Raw genomic sequence first — 26,603 nt, 5'->3', positions numbered from 1 at the left:
CTCTGTGTTTGCAGTGTAATAGCTATTTCTATTATGTGCACAAATAAATATTTGTATACATTTTAAAGCAAGAGGAAAACACTGACATACATGTGATCTGCACTTTTTCAATGTGCAAACCATGTCATTTTACTTGGGAATTTCTGCTTGGAAAGAACAGGTGAAATTTATCCTGCTTTCACCTACAGAAAGGATGCCAGCAGTATCTGGCCCAAACCACGGCTCCTAGTTTTCTCATAAAAGTAACTGATGACCACTGTCTCCCTGCAAATCACAGTAGCAAATAATGGATTTTAACAGATGTAGAGCAAGTGGCAGAAGGTAAATAAAGCAAGAAGCTAATCACAGAGCTGGCAACAAACATGAGGACTGTTGCTAGTGTTCCTCTCTTTTCAAGACCAGACCTTGACCCCAATGGAAGAGCTCTTGTCCTACAGAGCACAACTTATTCTCCTTTACCATGCTCTCATACAAAGTTGTGGCCTATATTCTCCCTTTGGTATTAAAATTCAATTTTTCTTTTTTCAACTGGTATGTGGAAGAACAATAGCATCCCACAACCTAAGGAATAAGAAGAGCCCAACTTCATGTATTTTAGAGCAATCAAGCACGAATATACTTTAGGTTACAATACTGCCTCAATTTGAAAAATTACCTTTACAATAGTGGAGACACAATGATTTCTGACTAGGGAGTAAGCACGAGAGACTGCTATCCAAAATACACCAAAAAAGATACCCTGCAGTGAGGAGTTCAGGTCTCTTACCATTTCCATGATGAGGTGTCCACAAACAAAGCACTTATCTGCTGTTTGCTGAAAACCCGAATACTGTTGAAATAACAGAAAGAAAGGAGTTATTAGAAGCCACTCTTAACTGAAGGAATACATGAACATCATGCTGTCCTCCAACATGTGCTGTATACAACAGCAAACTCTACAACAGATCCACAGCTGTATGTCTTCCTTTTTATCGGTGCACGGGGATTGCATGTTATTTCTGATCAATATGGTTGGAGGCAAAATTACTGTTGTTAAGTAACAAGTGATTAGGAAATAAAGGGTCTTGCAGACACTTCATTGGGCCTGGAAAGTCAGTAAATGACATGGTGGAAGCTGTCACAGCTCCACCTGATTACAGCTCATGCAATCGTAATCTCTGAAACTCGTGCAAGAGTCTGAGTGTCGAGGAACACATACAGAGGTGGCTACTTCTGCAAGATATTGTTCTGAATTGTGCAATGAAACTGGTGTGCAAGTCTGACATGGAGAAACAGCTGAATTCACCACTTTCAAGTAGCAGCTTTTCTAACAAAATGCTTGTTTTCTTATTATTGAGGTAGGAAAAGGGCCTCGCTGCTTGGGATGCTTCTTGGCTGCACTGTATCTCGGTAACCATCTGGCTAGACTATTTCCTAAGGTTGTGAACTCGAGGGTTACTGGAAACAGGTGGGTAGGTCCTGGCAGCACAGACAGCAGAGGATTAACAATAATTCAAACCCAGCTAATTCTAAAATCCTGCTGGAATGAATTTACCAGTACCATCTGGCTGTCGTTTGATAAGGAATGCAAAGGAGCATTTACCCAACTACTGGTTAAGAAAGAACGTTATTCCCCAGGAAGAGAATGGCTTAGTGGTCACATTAAATGTCATTTATTGCTAACTAGATTGTCATAAATTACACTGTTTGTCAGAAAGAAAGGTTTTGCTGACACAAAATCACTCTTTATATGACTTACCCTATTATATTAAAACCCTGATTTGTTTTTAACAAGAGACTTGTTATTGTCAAACACATTCAGAACTACATTACTCCATTAAGAAGACTTTGCAAACTGGTAGTAAGTGTAATAGCAATGACAACATACTTCACAGACTTGGAAAACTGTCCCCTTATCACTACAGTGCTCTTTCTGATCGCAGCACTGATCTCAGACAAATCAGAAACCTGATTTACTGACAGCTGGTAGATGAGGCTTTGCTTGTGCTTTACCTCCCTTTGGACTGGAAGACATTAATAGGCAGGGGAACCAGCAGCACCATTTTTCTACACGATGATAGTGCTGTTCAGAGGTATGTCATCATCTCTAAATTTTTTGTATCTCACCTTTCTGTCAACTTCAGCTCTGCAGCGTTTGTTACTCAGACACAGCTGTTGTGCTAACTTCACAAGTTCAGAAGCAGAGCTCACAAAGTCTTAAAATACTGATTAAAATTGTCAGCTTCTGTCTTTGAAACAGCTGATTACTATTAAGCTTCACAAGCCCTGGGCGTGCAAGACAGAAACTGTGACCTGCCCCAGGCAGCAGACAAGAGAGAATGGCTTCGGTATCATCTGTCAACACACCCAGGAGCCTCCCTAATGGTGGGTTCCCAGTGCAGCTGGTGGAAGCAGTACTGGTTCCTCAGAGCTGGAAAACTAACTCCAATGAGAAGAGGAGTTTGGTTGTACAGCTAGAGGTGGGAAGAGAAATTTTGGGCATACCAGCCCTCGCTCATACTCTAAAGTCATGAAAAGCAGATTGAGGCAAAGCAGTGAAATAATTAATGGGCTGATAGACAGATCCTAGCAGAGAAAGATATATTGTAGCTATGTTTCTTGTACACAAGGTAGATTATACATCCAATTTCATTCTAGATGTAGGTAGAACCAGGCTTACTTTATGAAGTTTTCACTTTTTCTATTCTGTAGAAGATACATTCAGGCTAGCTTCAAACTAGGCAGACACATTCAAAAGGCTACAGGCAGCCTGAATCCAGGACAACTAAGGGTATTTTTGAACTTTCTCACATATTCATTATAGATGCTCATTAAGAATATACAAAATAATAATAATAATAAAAGAATTTCTTATAAAATAACTGCTCAGAAATTCAAAGCTCAAAATGAAGCTTTATCCTTTACTGTCACTTGTGTGGATTAGAAGTAAGGTGCTAGTTACCAAAATGCAAACAAAACAAGTAAATGCTAAAGAGCTGGTAAAATACTTCTGCTGATTCCTTGGTTTGATCCCACCTGTCTCCTCCCGCATTTACCTTGTCCTTGATTTCCCTCTCAGGATAATAAAATCTAGAATCAAGGCCTTCAAAATCCAACTCCCCAATGATATTTATACTAAGATAAGACTCTAGAAAACCTTAAGACATAATTAATATACGCCAGAACAGAAGAGTGAAAATAAAGTAGAAGACTTAGCTGGCTGCACTTTTCTTTTGATCGCTGCCCACTCCACTTTGATTATCAAACAGGCAAAAAGTGTCTAATCGTTCTAGGCGTCTTTCCATCAATGAAGAGAAGAACATGTCCCCCTCTGTCTCAAATACTGTGTCCTTCTGTGAAGATCTTAGGTTTATAAACCATTCCGTCTAATGTGCAAGGATTTAACCATGAATTTTGAACATACAGTGGACAATTATGCACAGAGGTTAATGCCACCAAGTACTATAGGAAAGCATTTCTCCTGCCTGCCCTGAATCCTTCAATCAATGTTGGTGTAGCCAAGGGCTTTTCAAGTTCAGTATCCTCATCAGAATTTTCAGAAGCAAAGCCAAACAACACAAAAAAAGCATGCTCGATGAAGGCTTCAGGACACTAAGCTGCTACCTCAGGCAATGTCTTGATCTTTGCTGCTGCTTCTCCTTCACATGCATAATGGTGCCCAAGGAGATGCTGATGCACTTCCCTGCTGGTAGGTATTCAATAAAACAAAACATTCCTCCTGGAAACAGACCCTGGAATCTCATTCAGACCCTTTTTCTTCTTTGATGGGGATGTTCAAAACCTGCTAAAGGTTTGTGCAAACAGATGGAGTGGGTTACATTTCAGTAGGTGTGGCAGTTACTGCCAATGGTATGAAGCTGTAAAAACTGTTAATGCACTGCAAAGTCACTGAATGTGACTGTTAAGCCTAGAATTGAGATTCTTACCCTTTTATGAATCAAGGGCTTTTGAGAGGGACGATGGGAGCTTTTGCCAAAATGCTGTAGGCATTTAATTCTGAAAACTAATTTCTGAATTGGGTGCTATGCTAATAATGTATTCCAACCCCGGGCTGCCTGTAATCCCTCACAGACTCTGTTCTCCTCGGTTTCCCATTAGCAGAGCATCTGTCTTCTCACTGCTCTATTGTTTGCGCTCCACATGGGACCCTTAGTACATGGGACACAACAATGCAAGAAATTCATTGGGTCACATTAGAGGAGGGGGAGAATATCAAATTTGGTTTTGTGCAGATGTTTTTTGTTGTTGTTGTTGTTTTACACACATTTAAATGCAGTGATTAAACTGAACTGAACAAAATGGGGCCTTCACAGACTCAGAGATACAGGAGCCTCAGAGCAGGTGGCAGAGATTAAACAAAAGCAAAACAGTCCAGAACTTTACCCTTCATCTTGCCTGAAAACATTTCATACACCCTGTCTTGCTGCCAGTAAGGAAACACTAGCACAGCAGCGTATCTTCATGTTTCTGCATTCCCACCTAGCTGCAGCTGAAGGACACAGATAAGGCAAGGAGGGAGTTCACATTCAGAGTTTGCTGGACTGTGTCAAAACCCAGGAATTTAGCTGGTAACTAACTCTGCCTTTCCATGCATGTGACTTGGATTTGTCCACTTCAGATTAATGGTATCAGTGTTATGGAACTTGAAAGTTCCTCCTGTCCCAACCTAGAGCAGTCAGCACCTTGAAAATGCTCACAGACTTCCTCACACTTGTGTCTAACAGAAATAGTGCACAGTAAATCCCTTTCCAAGCTTTCATTTCATTATTCCGTTAAACATATTGATAAACACTGTTTGTTCTCTCACTGAGAATGCATTTTAATCACGTCTCCTAAATGAAACATCCTAGCAATTACCCAGAACTACATTTGCTCTGTGACTTTCATTAAACATCAAATAGACACAAGCTACAACTTAAATCTTCGACCTTTTCAACTGGATTCAGTTTTTCCTGAGGGACTGTCCCTCAGCAGCGCTGGGCTCCCAGACTAACGTGCTAGTCCCAGTGCTCACCTCCCACGAGGGATCTCCAAACATTTATACTCTCCGAGATGGAAAATCAAACCTCTGACTCCAGCTTCCATTACACTACATAAAAACTATCTGCCTATGGATGCAGAAGGTGGGACAGGCCATTTCCCACACTGCAAGGCTTGGAAAACAGCACGTGTGCAAGCTGAAAAGAGGAACCTCATTATCACTAATATTTACATTTTAGCCATTTTACTTGGTGCTACAGGAGGTGAAAGTGCACATCACCCAGCAGGTCCTCCATTAATATCCCACTGCTTGCTCCTATGATCATTGTCTCCTCCTTGCCAGTCTTACATACCTTGCCCCTTTCACACCTTTAAAATCACTGAAAGTTTTACAATTATGGATAAAATAAGAGGCCCAGTATATTCTCAATAACCAAATTCTGTGTTGCAATGACTAGTTACAGAGCAGAGGCTATGGCTGTGGCAAGGAGGAGGGTGTTAGGAAGACATACCAGTTACTGGTGGGGAAAGAATGGTTAGAAACCCTAAAATCCTGATCTGGAACGAGGGGATATTTGAGAGGGAGACAGCATGATTTCAAGGCACAGTTCTGTTAGCACTCTGGGCTGCTACAACCTCAGCCCTTGAGCCTCCAGGGTAGGAGGGAATGTGGCCAGGGCAGGTGGGGCCAGCCATAGTCTGACACACTAAGGGTGGAAATGGGACACCCTAAGGCCTCCTGGAGGCTTGCAACATCATGTCTCTGAATGGTTGGCATCATTTTTTAGAGCTTTTAGAGCTTTCCCCTTTCAGGATTTATAGTAAGGTGACAAATCTTCCTCCATTTTTATTCACTGAAATAAAAGAACAGATTTAGACGAAACCTTCAACAAAAACTGACAGCAAAGTTAGTCAGAGGCAAAATCCAGCATGGATGAGTTCAGTCTAAAAGATTAAACTTGGCAAAGTTTTAAGACAGGGAAAAAAAAACCATCTTAAAAGGGGGAGTTCTGTATGGCCTTAATGCTATGCAGTGCAGCTTGTAGTGTCTGTGATAGGTTATTTCCATAGCATGATTGTCTTCCAGTAGTGCATTAAGCAACGTAACTAACAGCTGTCACAAGGTCCATTTTCCCTCTGAACTCCTCCCTAGAGGGAAATTCTCTCATTTCTTAACCTCTGCTGAACCCCTACTCAATAATGTTCATTACCTCAAGAGAAAAAGTCCATAAAAAGTTTTTTAAATAAATGTGATACTAGACCTAAGATTCAGACTGCTTTGTGACATTTTAAAAGTCTTTTTCTCCAAGAAAAACTCATTTATTTTAAATTTCTTTACATTATATTTAAACATTGAAGAGGAAAGACAAAATTATTGAGCTGCTTTGCCTTCACCCGTGATTAGATAGCAATTTATCAACAAAATGGAAGAAGCACATCTGACTGGGATTATTTATTATACAGTAAGGAATTTATTTTTGTTCACTTCACCAGGAACAGTGTCCCTGTTATGGCTAGTTAGCCATCTGTGTCCTAAGAGCTTTCAGGGAAGGATTAAACTGTCATTTGTTTTATTCCCTTTCATGAAATAACTATCCTAACAGGGCTGAGGCAAGAGTTGGAAACGGGTGGACTTGCTACCTTAAGGTGGCATGAAGAAGACGAACTGTTTCTCCCCTGGAGCTAAAGCAAACCAGTGAAAAGTTAGGGCTTTCTGTTTTGTTCTTTTTAGTGCTTCTATTCAGTAACACGGTACTGCTCCCACAGTGCTCCTACCACAAACTGCAGATGAAGAAATCTTTACACCACACCTAAGTAGGACCAGAACTATCTGTCACTGTCATTTTTTTTTCCAAATCTGATTTGCCAGTGTGGTTTGGATCTACACACTGGCAGAACTTGCAGCTGATGGAGACCAGGACCAGGAGGCTGACAACAAATGAAGAAGAAAGAGTAATGCCACATCCCTTCCTGTAGTAGCAGTTCACCAGCCCTCCCACATCAAGGTTAGCACTGTTCTCCAAGGATGATCACAGCAGTGCCATGTGGCACCTTCCCTCCATCTGCAATTCCATAAGCATGTCTAAAAACTTCTAGCATTTCTTCCCTGGAAAGAATGAGCAAAATAAGCTGCCTGATTCAGAGAAAGATAATCTGTGCCCTCAGTAAGAGCAAACATGTGGGAAAACTATTTGTTAGAAGAATGTACCTTGCAGCTACTGCCAAAGGTTTTGATGGGTGTATCTGTGCTTTGGATAGTTTTATGGCTGCTCAGTGGAAATTGCTCATAATGCAATTTTGTAGTGCAGACAACATCTGCACTTCTGTAACACCTTTGTCCAAAAATTAAAAGCACCTTTCAAAGAAAGGGTCAGACTTACGTAATAAATACCCAGGACACAAGCTGCAAGGTTCTAACTGTGACAACATGCCCATACGTACAGGGCTGTGTAACTCATCCTCATCAGTTCTCAGGGAAACAAAAGCCAAGGGGGCAAGGACACCACCAGGAGACAGTATTTTCTTAGCAGGGAGACAATCACAATGTAGGTAAATGGCTGCTACTTTCTCTCCAAATTTTCTTGTAACATTCATACCTAAGAATGAGACCAGAATCTGACCCAACCTGCATCTGACTGCATTTAATAGTCAGAAAGAAGCTGCAATGAGATAACAAGTAAGTCTGACAGTGAACAGCTGAAGGTAGGAGCAGCAGCTATTGGCCAGGACGGAGGCTTGCAGGGGGGAGGCAGGTCTTTGTGGGGGCTTAAGGATTCAGGGCTATGCAGCCACTCCACAGTTACAATGCGTGGCGGCTCCTTTAGTTCTGCCAGCTTTCTTCTTGACCAGCAAAGCTCACATGGTACTACTCACAGATCTAAGTGCAAGATAAGCCTAAAACATCCTGAAGCAGCATTTTTTACACAATCCACCTCCCCACCGTCTCCGACTAACATGCTACTATGGTACTGTCAGCAGATAAACTGTATATAAGGCTGTAGTAAGGCTTGCAGTTTTACATTTTCAGTTATATATATTAAAAAAAAAATTAAAAATTGGCTCTCTGTTTTGGGCAGAAAACCCCTCTTTTTAGATAGCACTAGGCTTCTGCACTGCTTAGAAGCAAGATCTGGAGGCAAAAAAGTAGTTAAAATGATTTCCTTTTTGAATGCTACTATGCAGCCTTTTCCTCTGCCTGATGCTCTGAGCTTGCTCAGTCCACGGGACTCTGAAGTAGACAAAGTTGTTTTAATTAGAGAAACAAGGCAAGTTCTGGTATTCTTGCCATGAGGTTTGCTCAAGGGAAACTGAAAGAGAGCAAAATCACTTTTTTAGAAGCAGCTAGTTTAATGCTGGCAGGGATAACTTCAGAATTTAATTTCTTTTGCTGCATTTTGCTGCAGTCCTTGAGGCTGCTTCTCTCTCATCTCCCCATGCTAGGAGCAATCTGTTACAATGCACCTGTAGGATTAGGATTAAAAATCTACACCTTAAATGCCCCAACAGCTCCCTTAGTTGCAGAAAACGTATTTCTATCAGGTCCTTAACCTCAGTTTTGTTGAGAAAATCACCGCAAGCATCTCCCTACAGAATCCTACTACAGAACATGTCAATTTCCTACTCAAAAAATCACGAATGTTCTCAAAAAAGATGCAAATTTTTAGATTTAAAATGGCCTTGTTTAGGCTGAGATTATAAACTAATACCAACAATTATCCAGTGAAACTGAACGAAAGGTTCTGATTGTGGAAAAAGTACATTCTGACACAGTACAAAATAAAAATCTCAAAGGGGCAAGCCCCTCCACCTCACACTCTACTTTTCCTCTGTTGCTCTGTATTTCTACAGAAACGGGCAAGGAAGAGCAGAAAAAAGCAAGGAAGAAAATAAAATTTTCACTCGGAAGCACAGGCAAAACAGTAACATATTTCAATTAGAACAAGTAACTTTTCTGTATAAAATACAACTGGCTCTTCTCAACAGCTTCCAGCTGTGGTATGCTGGGAGTGCAGGTGTAACACACAAATGTGGGCATGGCATACATTCTAGGACTTTCCATTATTTTCATTGATTGCATTGATGAGAAATGTATTTGTGCAGCCTGAACTGCCAGTAAGACTTCTGACATGGGATATACTCTGAGTAATTCCCTTGCAAAAAAGATGGACATATTTTCATTAGAAATGGAAAGTTGTTCAGGAAAGCCCATGTTTCTAAACGAATGGTACTTCAATAAGCAACAGTGGTGCTGGAAATTCAACATAATGGTTTCTCCAATTCATCATCCTATAAGCTAAAACATAGCAGTTCAATTCCCAGCCATGCTGTTCACTCATTCTTAATTACAAATGGTCTGCCACTTATGAAATCATTCTCTGTGTACTGCATAACCCGCACCCTTAATTGCACAAATACTTAATTTTTGGAACAACACAACTCAGCACTAAGCTTTTTTCTTCTCATGACTCAGTTTCTATTAACATACAGCATTTATAAAAACTCTGGACACATGGATAGAAGATTAGTTACTCCTCTGTGGCTAACAGCTTTTAGCTAATCACAATAAAGCCCCACATCACTCCTAGCAGAGCTGTGATATGAAAACTGCACCTGCAACAAAGCAACACTGCACACAGCAGTGATGTGCTCCAGACAGAGATGTCTTCCCTCTTGTTGTGATTGGTATTCCCCAGATGTTTGATGTTGAGTTGGGGAAGCTTTATGGATGCAATTCAGGTTCTAAGCTTAAGCAGCTCCACTGTTTATTCTCGTAATTTATGCTTTGTAATGGCTTATGAACAGTTACATACTTGGTTCCATACCCACCCCTTCAAACTATGGACCTGATCCTGTCATTATGGAGCAAGTAGTAAAATGATTCCCAATTCCAGCACTGGCAGAAGGATATTCCAGAAGACAAAACCAACTCTCAAAACAAACAGCACTATATAAAAGAGCAATTTGGTCTAAAAACAACGTGAAAAATGCCTGAAATCTTACTTACTAGGAAGTCTTCTTCACAGTACACCTTGCCACTGACATTGTAGAATGCTTTTCCTCGTAGTCTTCTCCCTGTCAAAATAACACATTGTCAGAATGTTGTGCTCCCTTTCCAAAGGCAGGATACAAAGTCAAAAGCACGCCCTGCCGCACATTTTAGCTTGGCCAGCTCCTGGCATCTTTCCTCCCTGCAGCATCCATCCAGATCCATGGGTGAGGATTAGCCTGTAGTCTCCATCCTGCATTAACAAACTCCTTATCAACCAAACGTTACTTGTGAGCAATAGAACCCAGTTGATATCAGTTCCTGGAAAACTTGAAATCTAAAACCAAAGAGGATTATCCTGTGGGAAAGGCCCATTTGTAAACTGATACAATTTCCTTAGCAGGTGAAATCACGCCACTGGAATCCACTGAATCACATCCACTGGAATCAACATCAGCAATGCATGTTTCTGAAGGACCACAAACACGGAATGCAGCACAGGGCTGTTCCTGTCACTAAAGCAGCAATCAATGTCAAAACAACTACACCCTCAACTACCTGTGATACCAAGGCAGCACTGCTCATACGTGAAGGTGAGTACAGAAAATCACACTGAAAACAAGGTTTCATTTCATCAGATCTTGCAAAACTCTACTGACAAAGTCTGTGATCACCATGAACTGGCAGCACCCCTTACAGTTAAGAAATACACAACAGACTACATCAAGTCCCAACAAAAAGGATACAAAAAAAAAGGAACTCAGAAATCACTGAGCCCATCCAGATTTTAGATACTTCAGATGAGATTTCTGCCATACACCAGAGCTGCTACACTGAAAGGGAAGAGATTTTATCAGCAAAACCAGCAAGTAGATGGAAACCAAACCAATGCTGGCTCACTTTATTTCCATTCCCGGGCAGGTTCCCATTGGCCAAAGCTCCTAAATACTCTGATGCTCTTATAAGCCACCTGCAGCAGGCACATGGCACAGTGCGTACTGCAGGCTGCATACTGCCTGCGGATGGGAATGCATCGCAGCAATACTGTCAGGGACACAGAGTAATGAAGAGGGCAAAAGACTGTACTACAGGTCAACAGAAAACATCTCCTAGGTCACTGTTAAGCTTTTATTCCTCAGAACAAGCTTGGACTTCCCCAAGACAGAGCAGCTGCCCCATGAACACCGCCTATCTGTGGTGGGTTCAACTCCCAGGGCCAGAGAGCTGAGCCAGTTGGCCAAGCACAGAGGGGCAGAAACGCTCTCCACGGTTTCCACTAACAGTGTTGAGGAAAATATGATTAATTTTCAGTACTTAAAAGTGCCTCTTACACGTTGCCCCTGTGATCCGATCCTGGGAAACAGTGTGTGGCACAAAAAACTTGGGATCTGGACTGATGCTTTTGGGAAATCACATGCTGCATGTGGTTGTCTGGCGGTTTTACTGTCGTGGCAGAGGGAAATGCTTCTTTTGTGTGCACATTCTTGGGCTGTCGATCTCAAAGGCTGCTGTCTCCATACTGCTAGTAGGTGGAGTCAGCTCTTGTTTGTCTTTCCAGCTGCCTGGTTGCTCTGGTGGGGACCAGAAGCCTGACAGCGCAGACAATGCACTGAGACCATCAATCTTCTCTGAGAATCTTAGGTAAAACAGCTCTGTGCCATATATCACAGAAACAAGCCATAGGGCCAGGACAGCTCTCAATGGGATCATGGAGCCTCTCTAGGCTGGATCAGGAGCAACCATCTCTAGATCTCTGCTGCTCAGCCACTGTTCTTAAACCTCTCCACCAAAAGATTTCACTACACAAAAGATCACTGCCCTGCCCAGCCTACTCTTGGCCTTACCTACCGTGCTGTTATCACCTCTCAGAACACCTCCGAGCACAGAGCTTGTGCCAGCTTCTGAGGAGTAACATCCTCTGCCGAGACGTAGGGCCTAGCAGGCACAGGACTGGGCAAGGGACATTTGGCCAGGGAAGAGATCTACTCCAGAAAAGAAACCAAGGACTGCTGTCCTCTGCCCTGATGCATTTACCTAAATGAAAATAAAGGAGCTAATAATAAAATTATGAGAAAGGAAGAGAAGGAAGAAAAGGACAGAATAGCTTTTTGAAGGACATCTTGGCCTTTGTACGGTGGAAATGAAGGGGCCACACTCTGGCTACAGACTGTGCTGATGCAATTCCAACTTGCTCCACACTGCATTCACCAGTGCAGAAAGAGGGCACTGGCTTCAAGTGAAGATCTGGCTATCACCCTCACTGCACACCCTTTGTGATTAGAAGCAGCAGAGATAATTAAGGGCAAATCCTGAACTATGTTGCTAGAAGCGCCTCTACAGGAAAGCAGTGCCCTCAGTGAGGGCAGGCATTGGCATCTCCTGAGACACGACAGAAGGTACAGGATGCACAGAAGGTACATCCTGCTTCTTGTTGTGGTATGCGGCTCTCAGGTTGACAGAAGGTCCTCAAATTCTGCTCCTGTGATTTCTTCACAACAGCACCCTGGCAGAAGTCAATCAGGCCTGATTCTTCTCTGAACAAGAAGGTGTGGGAAGCCTATGGGTGCAAAGCATACAGGACAAAAAGGATGTTTTAGACTAACTCTCAGGGATGCTTGCAATATCAAAGGTTTTTGGTAGCTGACTGCTCTGAGACGTGAAATAACCTTATCTCACCCAAGCACAGCAAAGCTACAAATACATCACAGTCACTGCACAGCTTGTGAGCTGCTGCTCCTCGATTCCACATGGCTCTGCACCAGCTGCCAAACACAACAGCTGACCTCCCTTCCTATACAGCTGATGTGACAAACAAAAAGTCTGTTTCGTACCATCTTAGTTTCAGCTGAGAGTTGCTTTCCTTCATAGCGTCTGGTACAATGGCTGTGTTTTGGTTTTAGGAGAAAATTAACATTGATAACACATGGATGTTTCCAGTTGCTGCTGAGCACTGCAGTACAGAGCCAAGGACACTTCAGTTTTCAGTTTCTTCTGCTGTCCTACCAACAAGGGGTGCAACAGGAGCAGGGAGGCACAAGGGCCTACCAGGCCTGATGGCCTCAAGTTGTGTCAGGAGGTTTAGGTTGAGTGTTAGGAAGTATTTCCATTCTGAGAGAGTTGTCAGGTGCTGGAATAGGCTGCCCAGGGTGGTGGTGGAGTCACTGATCCTGGAGGTGTGCAAGGAATGTTTAGATGCTGTACTGAGGGATGTGGTTTAATGGGAAATACTGGTGATAGGTGAACTGTTGGAATGGACGACCTTGGAGGTCTTTTCCAACATTGGTGATTCCATAATTGGAAGGGGCCCAAGAAGCTGGGAAGAGACAGAATCAGGACAGCCAAAGAGATATCCCATACCGTATGTTGTCACGTAGACAGAAAGTTTAGGAAGGGGTGAGAATTGATCTCTCTTCCGCTTGCTGGGAAGCTTACTTGGTCATCTGTCAGTGGGTGGTAAGCAATTGCTCGTGCATCACTAGTTATATGTATTCATACATACACACACACACATACAGTCCTAACCGTTATCCTTTTCCTTTTCTCTATCGTAGTGGTTTGTTTTTTTCTGATTCTCTCTCCCATCCCACTAAGAAAGAGGGAGTGGGCAAACAACTGTGTGGTGCTGAGCCACCTGCCAAGTCAAACCACAACACACGCAGTGCTCGCACTGCTGCAAAACTGAGGAAAACTGCTATTTTCCCCACTTGTAGCTGCAAAAAAGCAAGCCATTTATTAAGGAACCGACTTGCCTAAACTCATAAAACAAGCAAGTAGCTTACTCACATGATAATTACTATTATTAGCAATAATTAATATGATTGATAGGTTCTACCTTAGAGGACTTGCATTCAGGGATAGTACAATAATTACCTCATCAACAAGAAGCAGCAAGTTATCTTACAAATAGCGCAGGCATTGGTTTCTATGTACTGTGTTTTAGAAATAAAGGCAAAGCCCCACTTTCCATGTGCTCACTAGGAGCATCTACTGAATGTCTGCATCGAGCACAGTCCAACACCCAGCTCTGAGGGCACCTGGCATCAAGTGAGCACCATCATCGACCCAAATGCACCAGCCACTGCCACCAGGGATTCAAAACCAAAAGAGCCACAGAACAGGGTAAGTTTAAGAAAAGCTTTAGCCAAATTTGTTTTAGCCAACTGAGTCAAATATCTGGTCAAATAACCAGGTACATCTCCTGTCCACTGACTGAATGAGCTTGCTGCTTGGTTTTCCTTTAAGTGCCCGCATATGGCTGAGCTCTCATAATATACTACTCGCTCTCATAATATTGAAGCAAAAGTCAGAGTTTCTAACAAAACTTGAAGTAACTTGCAGATAGCTCATTATAATAATAATGAGCACTTATAACGAGCAGCCTAGCAGAGAGTTCACAAGTACAAGGTTTCACACTGTGCTGCTTTCCTCTTTTAGCTGGATACCCACCTTGGCACATCCACCCCGTCAGACCAGTTTTCAACAGCAGCAGGGAAGAGGTTCAGTTTCATATCTGATCTGAATAGCAGCAGGTCGGCCAAGACCGTGTGAGGGGACCACGCAGGTCCAAAGACAAGGGCAGAAAACCATCCAGCCTGTAACCCAGGTGCGGACACATAACGTTAGCTGTTACAGGAGGCTCTTTTTTTCCCTGAGTGCTCTTTAGCCTTGTTTACTATAGAAAACAAAACGCATGCACTCAAAGCTACAATATACCCATCTACTAAGTTTTAAACTAACGCCTGCACGTTGATGAGGTAGAGAGGTTCCAGGATAAAAACGTTCAGCTCTATGAGGCAGAAGACAGACAGCATGTAAATGTTCCAATCAAGAATGAGGCGTTTCACACAGATATCTTCACCTTCACTGACAAGTGAACATAGACGTGACACTGTCCCAAGGAATGATCACAAGTGATGTTTCCAACCAAGACAACAAACATTCAAAAGAAAGCAGGATCTTTGGAGCTTTCTTTTAACAAATAAAATCAGAATTAGCTCTAGGTTTTTAATATCAATTTTTACATCTAACCCGTTTCCGTGTTTCTGCTATTTAAATGGATCTAACAATTACTTCCCGCACTGTTTTTATGTTCTATGTGTAGGAAACTAAAAGGAAAGCATAAGAGAATTGTTGCTTTAGCAAAGGACTCAACTTGCAAAAGGAAATATGACCACCTTGCCACATGCCGTCCACAGCTATTCCCTCCAGTCTCCACAACACTTTGCCTAGCGGTGAAAACACACCCGCCAGGAAGCCAAGATGGGGTAACACTTTTTCCAGCAGTTCCAAAAGCTGCTCCAGGCCCTCACGGAACAAAACACGAATGAGATCGGGTTTTACAGTCTGAAGGAGGAGCTCCAAGTGCTGAAAATGTCCTGCCCCCTTCCCCGGCAGCACTGAAAACATTTTCAAAGCCCTTCTGGGTGCTGTTAGCAGGGGGACATTTGTCTACGGAGAGCTGAGTTTATCAAGTCTCAGCCTTCAGTGATAGATCTCCAGCCCCACACAGGATGATGCAACCGAATCAGGGGCTGACCCCCCTCCTCTTCTTTGTAAAACAAGAGATAGCAATGTCTCACTGTCACAGCATGGTTATTAGACCTAATTACTGCTTGCAGCATGCTTTGAAGTTGAAAAGTGCCAAGCATTATTATAATATTTTAAGGACTTTGATGATGAAAAACATGCATCTTCTGGGTAGTAATCATGATTTACTGCTACTGTAGAGTAAGCAAGTTCACGTGAGAAGTCTGTGCTGTCTCAGGGACTATTGCTACCTAAAAACAAACAGCTCCCCTCTGACATAATGGGAATGCTGCAGCCTCAGCCTGTAAGATAACGTCCGGCACAGCCCCGAGACAGTTCGCATGCTGCAAAAATACACTGACATCCTTCCTCAGCATCAGCATCCCTGCCAGGATATTTTCGATACACATGCCTCTTCTCATAACTTCACACTGGAAGGCTTCAATGGCAACAATGTGCAGGATGACTAGTAACATCCTTTTTATTTCTCGTGTTACAGCTGTACAGAACAAGAAGCCCACATTTTAGACAAAAAATGTAATTAAAACCTCCCAGTATAGACTGCAATTGAGGAGTTCAGCTGTACTGCTGCTAAAGATAAGGAAGCCTCCTTCGTTAAAGCAGAGCTTATTAAAAGCTTGCACAGCCAAAGCTATTTCCACAGAATATTATTTGAGTACCTGCCATTCCTGTTCGCTAGAAACATGCCTGGGTAGGTCTGACCACACACGAACACAGACCTCAGCTCTGCCACTGCATCTCCCACGGAGGCACGGTTCCTCCGGGGCCCTGCTCAGGCAGGAAGGGGTGGCTATGTGAAGGCAGCTGGGACGGCTGGTGCTGCCCTGCTGCAGCACCTCTCCACCAGCTGCAGGCACAGAGATGTGCCTGAGCCCCCAGCACAGCCCAGTGCTGCTCCAGGGGACATTTGATGAGCGTTTCCACATTCTCCAAGTTTTGGTCCACGACTAATGCAGCCTTCTGAGCACGTCAGCCCCTGGCTCTTCATGCCTGACTGACCAACAAATTGTGCATATCTGTTTTATTTAGCAGTGTTAAACATGGACCTAATTGCTTGCTAACATCTTCAGATACCAACTCTGCAGCAACTGATGCGGCAGCACATCATTACCAGTCTCTTCAGCGAGTCTGTCAAAGGGTTGGATTAAAGCTACATGCAAATATACAGAAAGGATTAATACACAACATTTGCTCAAGTATTTCGCAGCTGCCCTAAGAGAGAAGGAAAATGCCTGCATGTTGCCCCAGAACTCTGTTCAACAGAAACCAGACTAGTCACAAGGTAGCTATGGCTGAGCAGAAGTTGCAGCCGCTCGCCTGCTGTCCTCCTGCAGCCAGAGCCCAAACTGCTTTAGGAAATTTAAAACTTTATCTGGACAGACTTGGTAACGTAGTTTTACAGAAGCCCATAGCCTGGGACTGCTGTTTTAGAGCCATTCTACAAAGGCCATCCACAGGCTGCCCTTGCTCCCCATGCAGACAGAACCCCACACGCACCATCACATCCCACGTGCCACCCATGGCTGTGCCCTGGGGGCCCACCATTGAGCCTGTGCCAGGGTGACTGGTTCCCAAAGGGGCTGCAGGGCACCACAATGGAAACCATCATCCCTAGCATTAAATTCTCCAGCACAAACGCTGCAGTTTTTCTTGCTAAGCAAGGTGTCAGCTGTGCGCCCTTGGAAAGTGCTTAGTTAGCCTTCTGATAGCATCACACAGATCTAGATTTCAAAAAATGTCAGGTTTTTACTCAGATATACATTTTACTGGTTGAGAAGCAGGGACTAAAGTAACTCAAACACTGAAAAGTGAATGCGATATTTGGATACAGTCTGCCAAACTGGAAGCTAGAGCATCAGTATGTCTGAGAAGCAAAAGCTAAAACTGAAGTTAGAGGTTGACACCTTAACAGAAATACCAAGTTTACAAACACTGAAGAAATCACTGAAAAGATTAAATAACAACAACCTGTTTCCGTTAGGTTCTCTACTCACTTTGCACAGGATAAAACAGGTGCTGAATTCCATACAGATGTATTTTCTTCCACTACAAAGGGGACACTCACCTGCCCAGGAATTAAAGTTGTGCCATCTAAAGTTTCCAATGTGCTTTATTTATTCGTTATCATTTCTCCTCAACTGACATGTGAGTTTGAGCCTTCAGTTCTCCACCCCTCACTCTGGTTTATGACTGCATTTCCACAGAGAGGTTTTCCTTACTTGGGCTTTCTGTCATTCATTCAGTTGGAAAAAAGAGCACCACGGCTGCTTAGCCCTTCAATAACTGTTAATTACATTTTTTTCTCCATCTCCTCCATGGAGAACCCCCTTGAGTCATGTGGGACAGGGTCCGTGCAGAGCCCGCAGCTGCAGCAGCAGGGTGCAGCCGTGCAGCATCTCTTTGTGCCGGGCCAGGAGCCACCACAGACCTGTGCCCAATCCTGCAGCCTGCAACCAACCGGGGTGGGTGACATTTCCATCCCCCCCCTCGCCCCCCGGTCCCCATCTCACAATGCTCAGTGCTGCGCCTTTGTGAGAGGAGGGGTGAATTTCTAGGGCTTTTAAGATAGAAAAAATAATAAATGCCAAGTTCCTTTGAATAGCAGATACTGCATGTTGGCAGAAGCCACTTTTCACAGACTGCGTCCGTTTGAAATCTGAAACACTAAAAAGTGGCTACTGTGGATGTGCTGTATTCTGTGCTGTATTCTTCTTTTCAAAGCAATCTGGCACACGATTTTGGTTCCCCATTTCAGGACCCAATCCTGCATTCCTTTCACGCTCAGACTCCCATTGACTTTAAGGAATGCAGGATTGGATCCTAAATGTGTGCTTTACTCACACAATAGCTCCTCATGGTTACGATCTATTGAGAAAGGCACACTTTTAAAAACCATTTGGAATTGCAGGCTCATCCACTGGGCCAGAATGCTTGTAAAGATCTTCCATTATTGCAGGAAAAATGCTCGGTGCGTGCATTACACACACGTACATTCAGACATTTTCCTGGTTTCAAGCAGCAGGCGCAGCTTAGCTTGAGATGCATCAAAATATTTTGAGCAGTGGCCTGATAGCTAATAAAGAAACCACGCGTAAATTTAGTTTTTGAAAACAAGCAAAACTCCAGGGAAAAAGAAAACACTGAGGCAAATATATAAGCAGCTGAATCTTTAGGATGGTTTTTCAGAGAACACTTGTGAAAGCCTTTAAAAGACCAGCAGCAGCTAAGACAAAACAGAGTCCAGCACTGCCATTGCTGAGGATGCCTATATTGAGTTACGAGGCTATTACAATGCAAATCTCACATGTACAAGCTTTTTCCTTGGCCGTAAACACAAAACAGTATACATTGTCCTTTCAGAAGAAAAGGTTTGCTGCTAAAATAGCAGAAGCCCTACGTAAATAACCAACATTCTTTCTGACTGAGGTCACTGACTTGGCCTATTCAATTCCGGGCTAGTCTGGGATTTGACAATCTAAGCAGGGGAGAGGCCCTTTCCTTTTTTTCAAAAGAATGCTGGGATTTTATTTGAAATTTAAACTCTTGCAAACAAAAGGTGGCATCGTACGCTAGAGGCCTATGAAGGTGGAGTACAGGATGTGTATTGTTTTCTCCCTTTACATAGATTCTTTCAGGAAAGAGTATTCAGAGTCTGTGAACAAATTCTAATCAAATATTATCATCAGGTACATAGATATAGTATGACACAAATGATCAGTTTTAAGGGATTGGGAAATTTCCTTTTGTAAAATGTTGATCCATGCTATCTATTAAAATGCTCATGTGGTAATTTAAAGTGTCTTTAAAAAAACCTTTCATGGAGAATTCCTCCACTGTTTAAGTTCCTACACTAACTCTTATTTGCATGTTAAAAAATAACCTCGCAGTACAAATTAGCTGTGGCTGCAAAGCAGCGTTCAATTTCAATCTCTATCTCAAGTCGTTCTGTCCCAAAGAGGCAGATGGCAGCCTGCAGTTCCCTCCTGATTCCGGCTGCCCAGCTCTTTCGGGGCACTCACAGACCCACCCTCTTGTACAAAACTGCAGCCAGCTCCGTGTCTGTGCTGCCAACCAGGCTCTGTGCAGCCCTCAGCCAGCACAGGAGCAGCGCCTGCGCTCCTGCTGCACCAGAGCACCGCACCCACACCTCCCATCACGTACAGCTACATGAAACTGAACTTGCAGCTGGTAGAAATTGTCCTGCCCTGACATAGTGCATCTTCACTATGCACTAAATGGTAAAATCCAGATGAAAACAAGGCAGTTTATTACTTTGACACGTTTGCAGCTCAAGGTAAACTCTAGACTCTCCTCTGTAGTTTACCTTAACCTGCCATGACATTAAGATGAAAAACTCATTACCTTCTCTAGGATTTTGCCTCGTGTCAACTGAAGAGATCACCTTTATACCCAGAATGTGTGTCCTTGCTGCCAAGAAGCCTTGTATTTTTGTGCTTAGGCTGGTAACATGACTCTGACGCTATGCAGCTCTATGGCTCTGACTGCTATGCAGCTTTCATCTTCACTAAATCAGCAAACCTGGGACTGAGTGGAGAGAATGCAGAGAGTACATTTCTGGCCCAATCTAGCTGTGTGACCAAGCTGTCAGTCTCCAGTAGGATTATGCAGATAAATAGCTAATATCTTTTGTTACCTTGCTGGAAAACCCCACCTTTCTTGGCAGGGTATCCACAATCCTCATGCCATGTTTACTCTACTGTGGAATTCTCTTCCTTTCTCCCTCCTCCTACTCTTCTGTCAGGTCACTTAACCAAAAGGTTACTTAGTGCTGCAGGGACCATGAGATCTCTGACCTTTGGTGCTTGTTCCGGTACAGACCATATTATAAACTCTGCAGATACTTTCACGTTTCCATACAATTTGCAAAAGTTAAAATTCAGCAGATGTTCCTCTTCTCTCCCCACTTATTTATTCTATCCCATCACCCATCAATTCCAGGATTAAGGCATAAATTATTTCTAAGGAGCTCTGACAGATCAACTTGCATTTAAAAGGAGTTTGTAAAAATGTATACTAAGAATGTATTTAAAAACAGAAATGCACTGATTCAATAGATGCTTTTGACCTATATATTCATTAACATTTCTCTTAAAATGTAATTCTTATGAGCTAACGAATAGATGTGCTAACAGGGAAATGTAAAATAAAGCTCCAAATGTATCTGAATTAGAATACTTTTTTCAGGACTGGGTTCACAACTGCAAAAAAATATAAAAAACAAGGGCAAAATAACAGGCCACCAAGGAAAAAAGCCCTAAGAGGCCTTCCCACCACTCAACAAGCTGGAAGGGAAGGAGGTGTATCTCTTACCCCAAGGTAGCTTTCGCTATGGGAAGCTTTCATGGCTCCATCACAGACCCAGCTTGTTATCAACAAAGAATTCAGCTTTCCCAGCTGCTGCCTGTGAGCTGGGACTTAAAAGAGTGCTTGTCTTATCAGACTCTCCCAGGGGTCCCAGCATCAGCCTATTCCATGGCAAAACACATCCATCACCAAACTGCAGTCAGTTCCAGCCCAAGCCTTCCTGATTCCGCAGGACGCAACCTTCCCAAGCAGCCTTGCTAGCTGTTACCCGTGGACCATGGTGGGTGGTTTTTATTCAGGCTCCGTTAACCATCACAACGGCAGCATACCATCTAGCACGGTATCCTGTCTCCAACTCTGGCCAAGAGTTGAAATTAGATGGGAAAGTGCATTAGACACAGGGCTTGCATAGGCTGATGTGCTCCCAAGAACAACCTCTCAGCTTCCAGCAAGCAGCACTTAGGCCTTCCTGCACTGCAGGTTGTATCAGAACTATTATGTTTTATAGCCTCACTGGACCAATCCTTCCTTAATTTGTCTAATTCCTCTATGAGCTCATTTATACTTTTGGCGCCCACACTGTCCCTATGGCAGCAAGTTCCACAGTTTCATTACGCACTGTATGAAGTGCTCCCCTTTTGTGTGTTTTAAACCTCTGCTGATCTCAGCTTCTGTTGTTTCCTACAGAATAAGGCAGCCTCTCCAGCCATCACCACAGGACTAGAGAAGAGTGTTGTAAATCAAAGCCTGAAACTTCATTCCTGAGCTGCACCTGGCAGTGAAAAAGATGCAGGTCAAAGACACAGCCTGTATTTTTAGCAAGCAGCTTTTTGACACCCTGCTCAGCTTCTTGCTGTCCAGAAGTGGACACCTACACATGACTCAAAAACTCCTTGCTCTCTCTGTGTGAGCTCCCTATGGGAGCTGTGGCTAAGCCACCAAGTTCCACACAGCCCCAAGTTAACAAGCAGCCTTCGTGAGAAGTGAAGCGCTTTATTTCACACAGGACATAATTCCTATGAGAACACATTCAAAAGATGCAGTCACTGTATACCAGTAAAATTGAAGATGTGGGTTTTTGGTTGCTTAAATGGTCATTTATTCCTGACTGCTATCTGGATATTTAGGGCAGGAATCCACCAGAGACTCCACCTGACAAACTTAACTTGCAGAAGTAAGTTAGATGCTTTGGGCACTGGAAGTTGGCTGAGGGCACTGCAGACCCGTCACCATTGCCACCGGATCTTTCCTGCAAGCCATTGTTCTCTTTTTCTTTCAAGTTCAGACTCAACTCAAAATCATAGCTTCGTCTGAATGGAAACTTGATCAAAAGCTGACTCAAGGAAACGAGTCAGACTGCCAAATGTCACCTTTGCATAGAGTCAGAGGCAGCATCACCTTCTTCCCTAATACTTTATACATAAAAGTACACTGAACAGTGGACACAGCCCAAACCTGTGGCAACATGCAGGAGTGCCTTAAGGGCGATGAGCAATTTCCCTAAACCATCTTCTGAGTTATCTCAGAGAAACAAGAATGGATTTGCACAGGAGCAGCTTACTTTCTTCCTCCTAGTAGCATCGCATGCGTCAGCACCTCACTGTGAGCAGCATCAAAGGATGCTGCTGCTGAACCTAAAAATGCTGGCAGTGCTTGAACTGAGTCACATCCAGAAAGTGTTGAGCAGCCAACACCAAAGGCACCCCAGCATTTGTGAAATCAAGTTCACAGTGCTCTAATTCTCATTTTGAGATAAATCTCTGCATTAACATGAGATTATTGAGAATTATAGTGCCTAAAGAACAACAGCTTAAACTCTAAATTTGACAATGCAAGTTCACCATCTGGAAAAGGAGGTCTAAATATATTCTCTTCCAGCACCCACAGAGCTAAGAAAGCTTGGACAGGTTAGTATTATACTGTGTGAAAAACCTCAGGATGGCAAAGCATTACCATGCCTACCAGTGTTCAAGCACAGTCTTTGGTTTTAGGTTACTTAGCAGGAAATTCAAAAGAACTGAGATAACTCCTCTCTTGTTCATGCTAGTGAATGATTATACTGATGTTAATAATGTTACTCTAGATTTATTCCACACAACTTCAAATAAACCTTGCTAGGATCTTAGATGTGTTTTAGCTGATATTCTAGTATATTTGCTGTTGATGAAATGGAACTCAAAATTATAATTGTACTAAATTACTGAAATGAAGTGGGTCTTGCTGAGTCAAATCAAAATGCAGTCAGAAAACAGCCCTGCCCAACAGCCTGTCCTCAGTATTTTGTGGCAGACTGACCACTGCTTCCTGCATCAGGTCACATTAGGACTGAAAGCACAAGCAGCTTCCAAGACACGGAGCTGAATGGGTAGGGCTGCTGATAGTTCACTCTCTTCTCTTGGCACTCAGGTACAATAAAGATATTGTTCCTTTAATGCTCAGCTTTCCTTTTAAGAAGTATGTGAGATTTCAGCCAATTCTCCCCAACGATTAGTTCAGGATGAATGTACTTAACTCAGAATTCAGCTGGAAAGAGCCCAAGTAGATGCAATCAATTTTCCACTAAGTCCACTTCCCTCTCCTCTTCCCTAACCAGCACGAGGCATCAGCTTCCCACTGCAGCCAGTGGTGACTAAAACAATGAAAACCTTTGCCTTCAGCCATGCTTCTATCAAACCCAGTTATTCCCTCTTTTGGATTACTTCCCTGAGGCTTTTTATTTTTTTCCACATATCCCATTCACAAAACTTTGGGCTAGAAAAACCTTGGTGGAAAAGCAGCTATACAGCAAACCACAAACACTGAATGTATCAGTTGCTATGATCACCAAGGCTAACCATTCAAAACTCTACAGAATTGGTTGCAAAATTTCACTGATAAATGGTCATTTCCCCTTCACATATTTAACTGGGGCCTCCCGTTTCCTAACGCACTGGTTCTGCATGGCTGCACCTGCTAGCATCTGAGCTGTACCACACCTCTGTGTCAAACACCACATTATCGTCACCATCATCATCACCTGAACACCACAGTACTTCTGTGTAAAGCAGCCAGCCACCAGTTGCTTTACCTGAGCCAACCCATGCACCATTGCCTGAAAATCAACTCTGCTAACAACAGGATGATTACTTCTCAAATCTAGCCAGGATAATAAAAAAAGTATTTTTCTTTTTCAAAAAAGGCTTGGAAAACGTGATCTCTGACCTTCTCCTGCACGCCGTCTTAAGAGTTTAAGTAGACAATTTACAACCTAATTCTCCCAAATGTATGAACTTCTCTTTCTTAACTTCTGGAGACAGCAAAACAAAGCTGGTGACTAGGAATTCTTTAGGCTTTCTTCCTCTAAAACAGCAGTCCTCAAACTTTTTTTTAGCACGCTCCTCTACCAGCTAACATTTTTCATCATCCCCAATATAAGCATATATATTTACACGTACTATTGAAGTTTTAAAGTTTTCTCCCTGCAGCCAATCATCACGGGCATCCCCCGGGATATACGCACTCTACTTTGGAGTTCACTGCTCTGGAAGGGACTGGGTCCTTAATACCAATCCAGCAAATTGTTTCCATAGGTCTGAATTAACACTGCTGCAGCTCCTGATGTCAGGAATCCACTAACTCACTCTAAGCTATTTGAATTATTACCAGGAGGAGCTTTGCGGGGACCTCGGTTGGAAGAACAACAGGCAAGGTAACGGAGGTCCAGAAACTATCCAATTTAACATTAAGAAAATGCCATACTTCTGATTTAAAATACATTGACAGAGAACCATTCAGACACAGCAGCCAATAGTAAAAACTGATTACTAAATACGTGCCTGCTTTTATAGAGGTAATAAATCAGATCCCTCTAACTCCATTCAGGTACAACTAAAGAGCTGGTAGATCTTGTTTGCAGCCATATTCTGCATGCACGCACACAAGCACTGTGACTCATCTACACCAACACAGCCAGCTTTGCTGTCAGAAGCCAGCAGTATCTGCTAGCTTTACTTCTTCTTATAGCAGATACTATAAAAGTTTCTCTTTACAGCTTCTTAGCCTACTCTGAGCTTGGCAGTTCGTCATTCGCTTTTGCTGTTATTCTGAACACTGTGGAAGTTCACAGGAGCGTGTCAAACTGAGTTTGGATTTGATAGTTGCAGGCAAGAAAAATCAGTTTGAGGGCTGGTGTGGGAGGAAAGGGAGACAGCAGCAAGCCTCAGAGGAAACAGGGAACCAGAGCAAAGGGCAGTGCTGAAAACCAGGCTGCCTGACCCACACAAAGGCTGGGCTGCAGGAGAGAGCGCAAGCAGGGAAGGGCAGTGCTAGGGTTTGGTCAGCTGAGTTGCAGGGGAAGCAGAAGTGAGAGCAGGTGAGGAAGTGAGAATGAATTTACTAGGAGTCCCAAACAGGAGAAGAATGAATACAGTGGCTTTTTTGTATCAATAAAGGGACCTTGTGAAGATTAAACAGGGTAGTGAACAAAGCAGCAGAGGAACCCCTTGCAATATGTCCAACTCAGTTGTCTCCATGCCACCTTAGCTCTGCAGTGAGCAGGCAGAGGGAAGAGAGGACACCTGTGAAACTTACAACCTGTTCTCAGGAGGTCACAGCATGAGGCAATGAGCACTCCCATAGGATTTCAGGAATGATTTCACAAAGCCTCTGTAACCTCACTGACACTGAAGTTCACCGTGGGGTTTGAACACATCTGAGGCCATGCCTGTCAGCAGCCTCTCCTACACCCTCCTCTCCCAGCACACTCCTGCACAAGGCAACAGCAGTGCTTGCAAAACCGCTTGGCAGAAAACACTGCAAGAATAACCGTGCTTACTATCTCTAGTAGGATTCCACATCTCTACCCCATCGTACAAATTAAAGCTTCAATGCAAAAATACAGAGCTACAGCCTCACTTGTTATTTCACTCTGTAGGACAAAGTACAGAGATGCAGGAACAGTCTTTGCCATTTCAGGTTGCAAAGCTGTCCTTTCATTGCCCAGGAACAGCAGCCTTGTGTGTGAAACACTGAAGCACCTGTCCCCAGAGCAATGGTAGCAGATTGTCAGCCACAGAACTGCTACTTGAGTACTAAACATCTGGAGGAAGAGGAGGACTAAGTATCCTGCACATACTCAGTGACAGCCCTAAGTAACCCATCCTCACTCTGAATGCCCAGAGCCTGCTGGGACTTCTGGACCAGGCAGGAAACAGACAACATCTTGAACTATTACATTTCCACTTCCTCCACTGTTTTAAGAAAATAATTCTCATTGATTTATTTGAATTTTGAGCCAGGAGCAGTGGTGACCTCTCACAAGAGAGTATCACTAAGGGATGACTGTCTGAAGGGGCAGCACAGAGCAGTTTAGGAGTGAGTAGTGGCCACAACTGAAATGCTTTCACCCTCAGCAGCCCAGCAGCACTTTCTAAGACGCACACAGATACCGCAGTGTATCATGTTATCTCTGCTGGCTGCTAAAGTGCACTGGCTGCACTCAATCAGATACTGGTCCTGAAAACTGCCAAATGGAGTCAATAATCCTATAAATGGAGGAGTACTGAATACAGACTGGATGCTGGCCATGAGGGAGGCCACAGCGGGGTTCTGCTTCACGTCTGTTTTTAGGAACTATTTATCGTGCAGAATTTAATACCATGGGATAGAGGTCACAAGCACGAAGATTTCTTATTTTTGTGTGTCAGTTCAACACGGGGCACCCACACAGAGACTCCATTCCAACAAAATGGGACTTTTTCAGGTAAAAATATGAATTCCTTATTAT

The 26,603-nt window shown here is 43.3% G+C and overlaps 1 protein-coding gene across 1 annotated transcript in view; it reads right to left on the bottom strand.

The window, feature by feature from the left end:
• The window catches only part of WTIP (WT1 interacting protein), a 74,129-nt gene that overhangs the window by 8,919 nt on the left and 38,607 nt on the right, over window positions 1–26,603 (bottom strand). Inside the window, exons 3-4 of the mRNA XM_065733163.1 lie at window positions 9,986–10,053; window positions 767–829 (exon numbers count right to left, since the gene is read on the bottom strand). Coding sequence (XP_065589235.1) covers window positions 767–829; window positions 9,986–10,053 — 131 coding nt within the window. The remainder of the gene's footprint in view (window positions 1–766; window positions 830–9,985; window positions 10,054–26,603) is intronic.

Source organism: Cyrtonyx montezumae, unplaced genomic scaffold (assembly GCF_038088225.1).
Source record: "Cyrtonyx montezumae isolate F1298 unplaced genomic scaffold, pur_monq_1.0 scaffold_17, whole genome shotgun sequence".
In the NCBI taxonomy this organism is placed as follows: Eukaryota; Metazoa; Chordata; class Aves; order Galliformes; family Odontophoridae; genus Cyrtonyx; species Cyrtonyx montezumae.
Note: the sequence above shows the minus strand (reverse complement) of the source record. Positions and strands in the feature narration are given on the sequence as shown.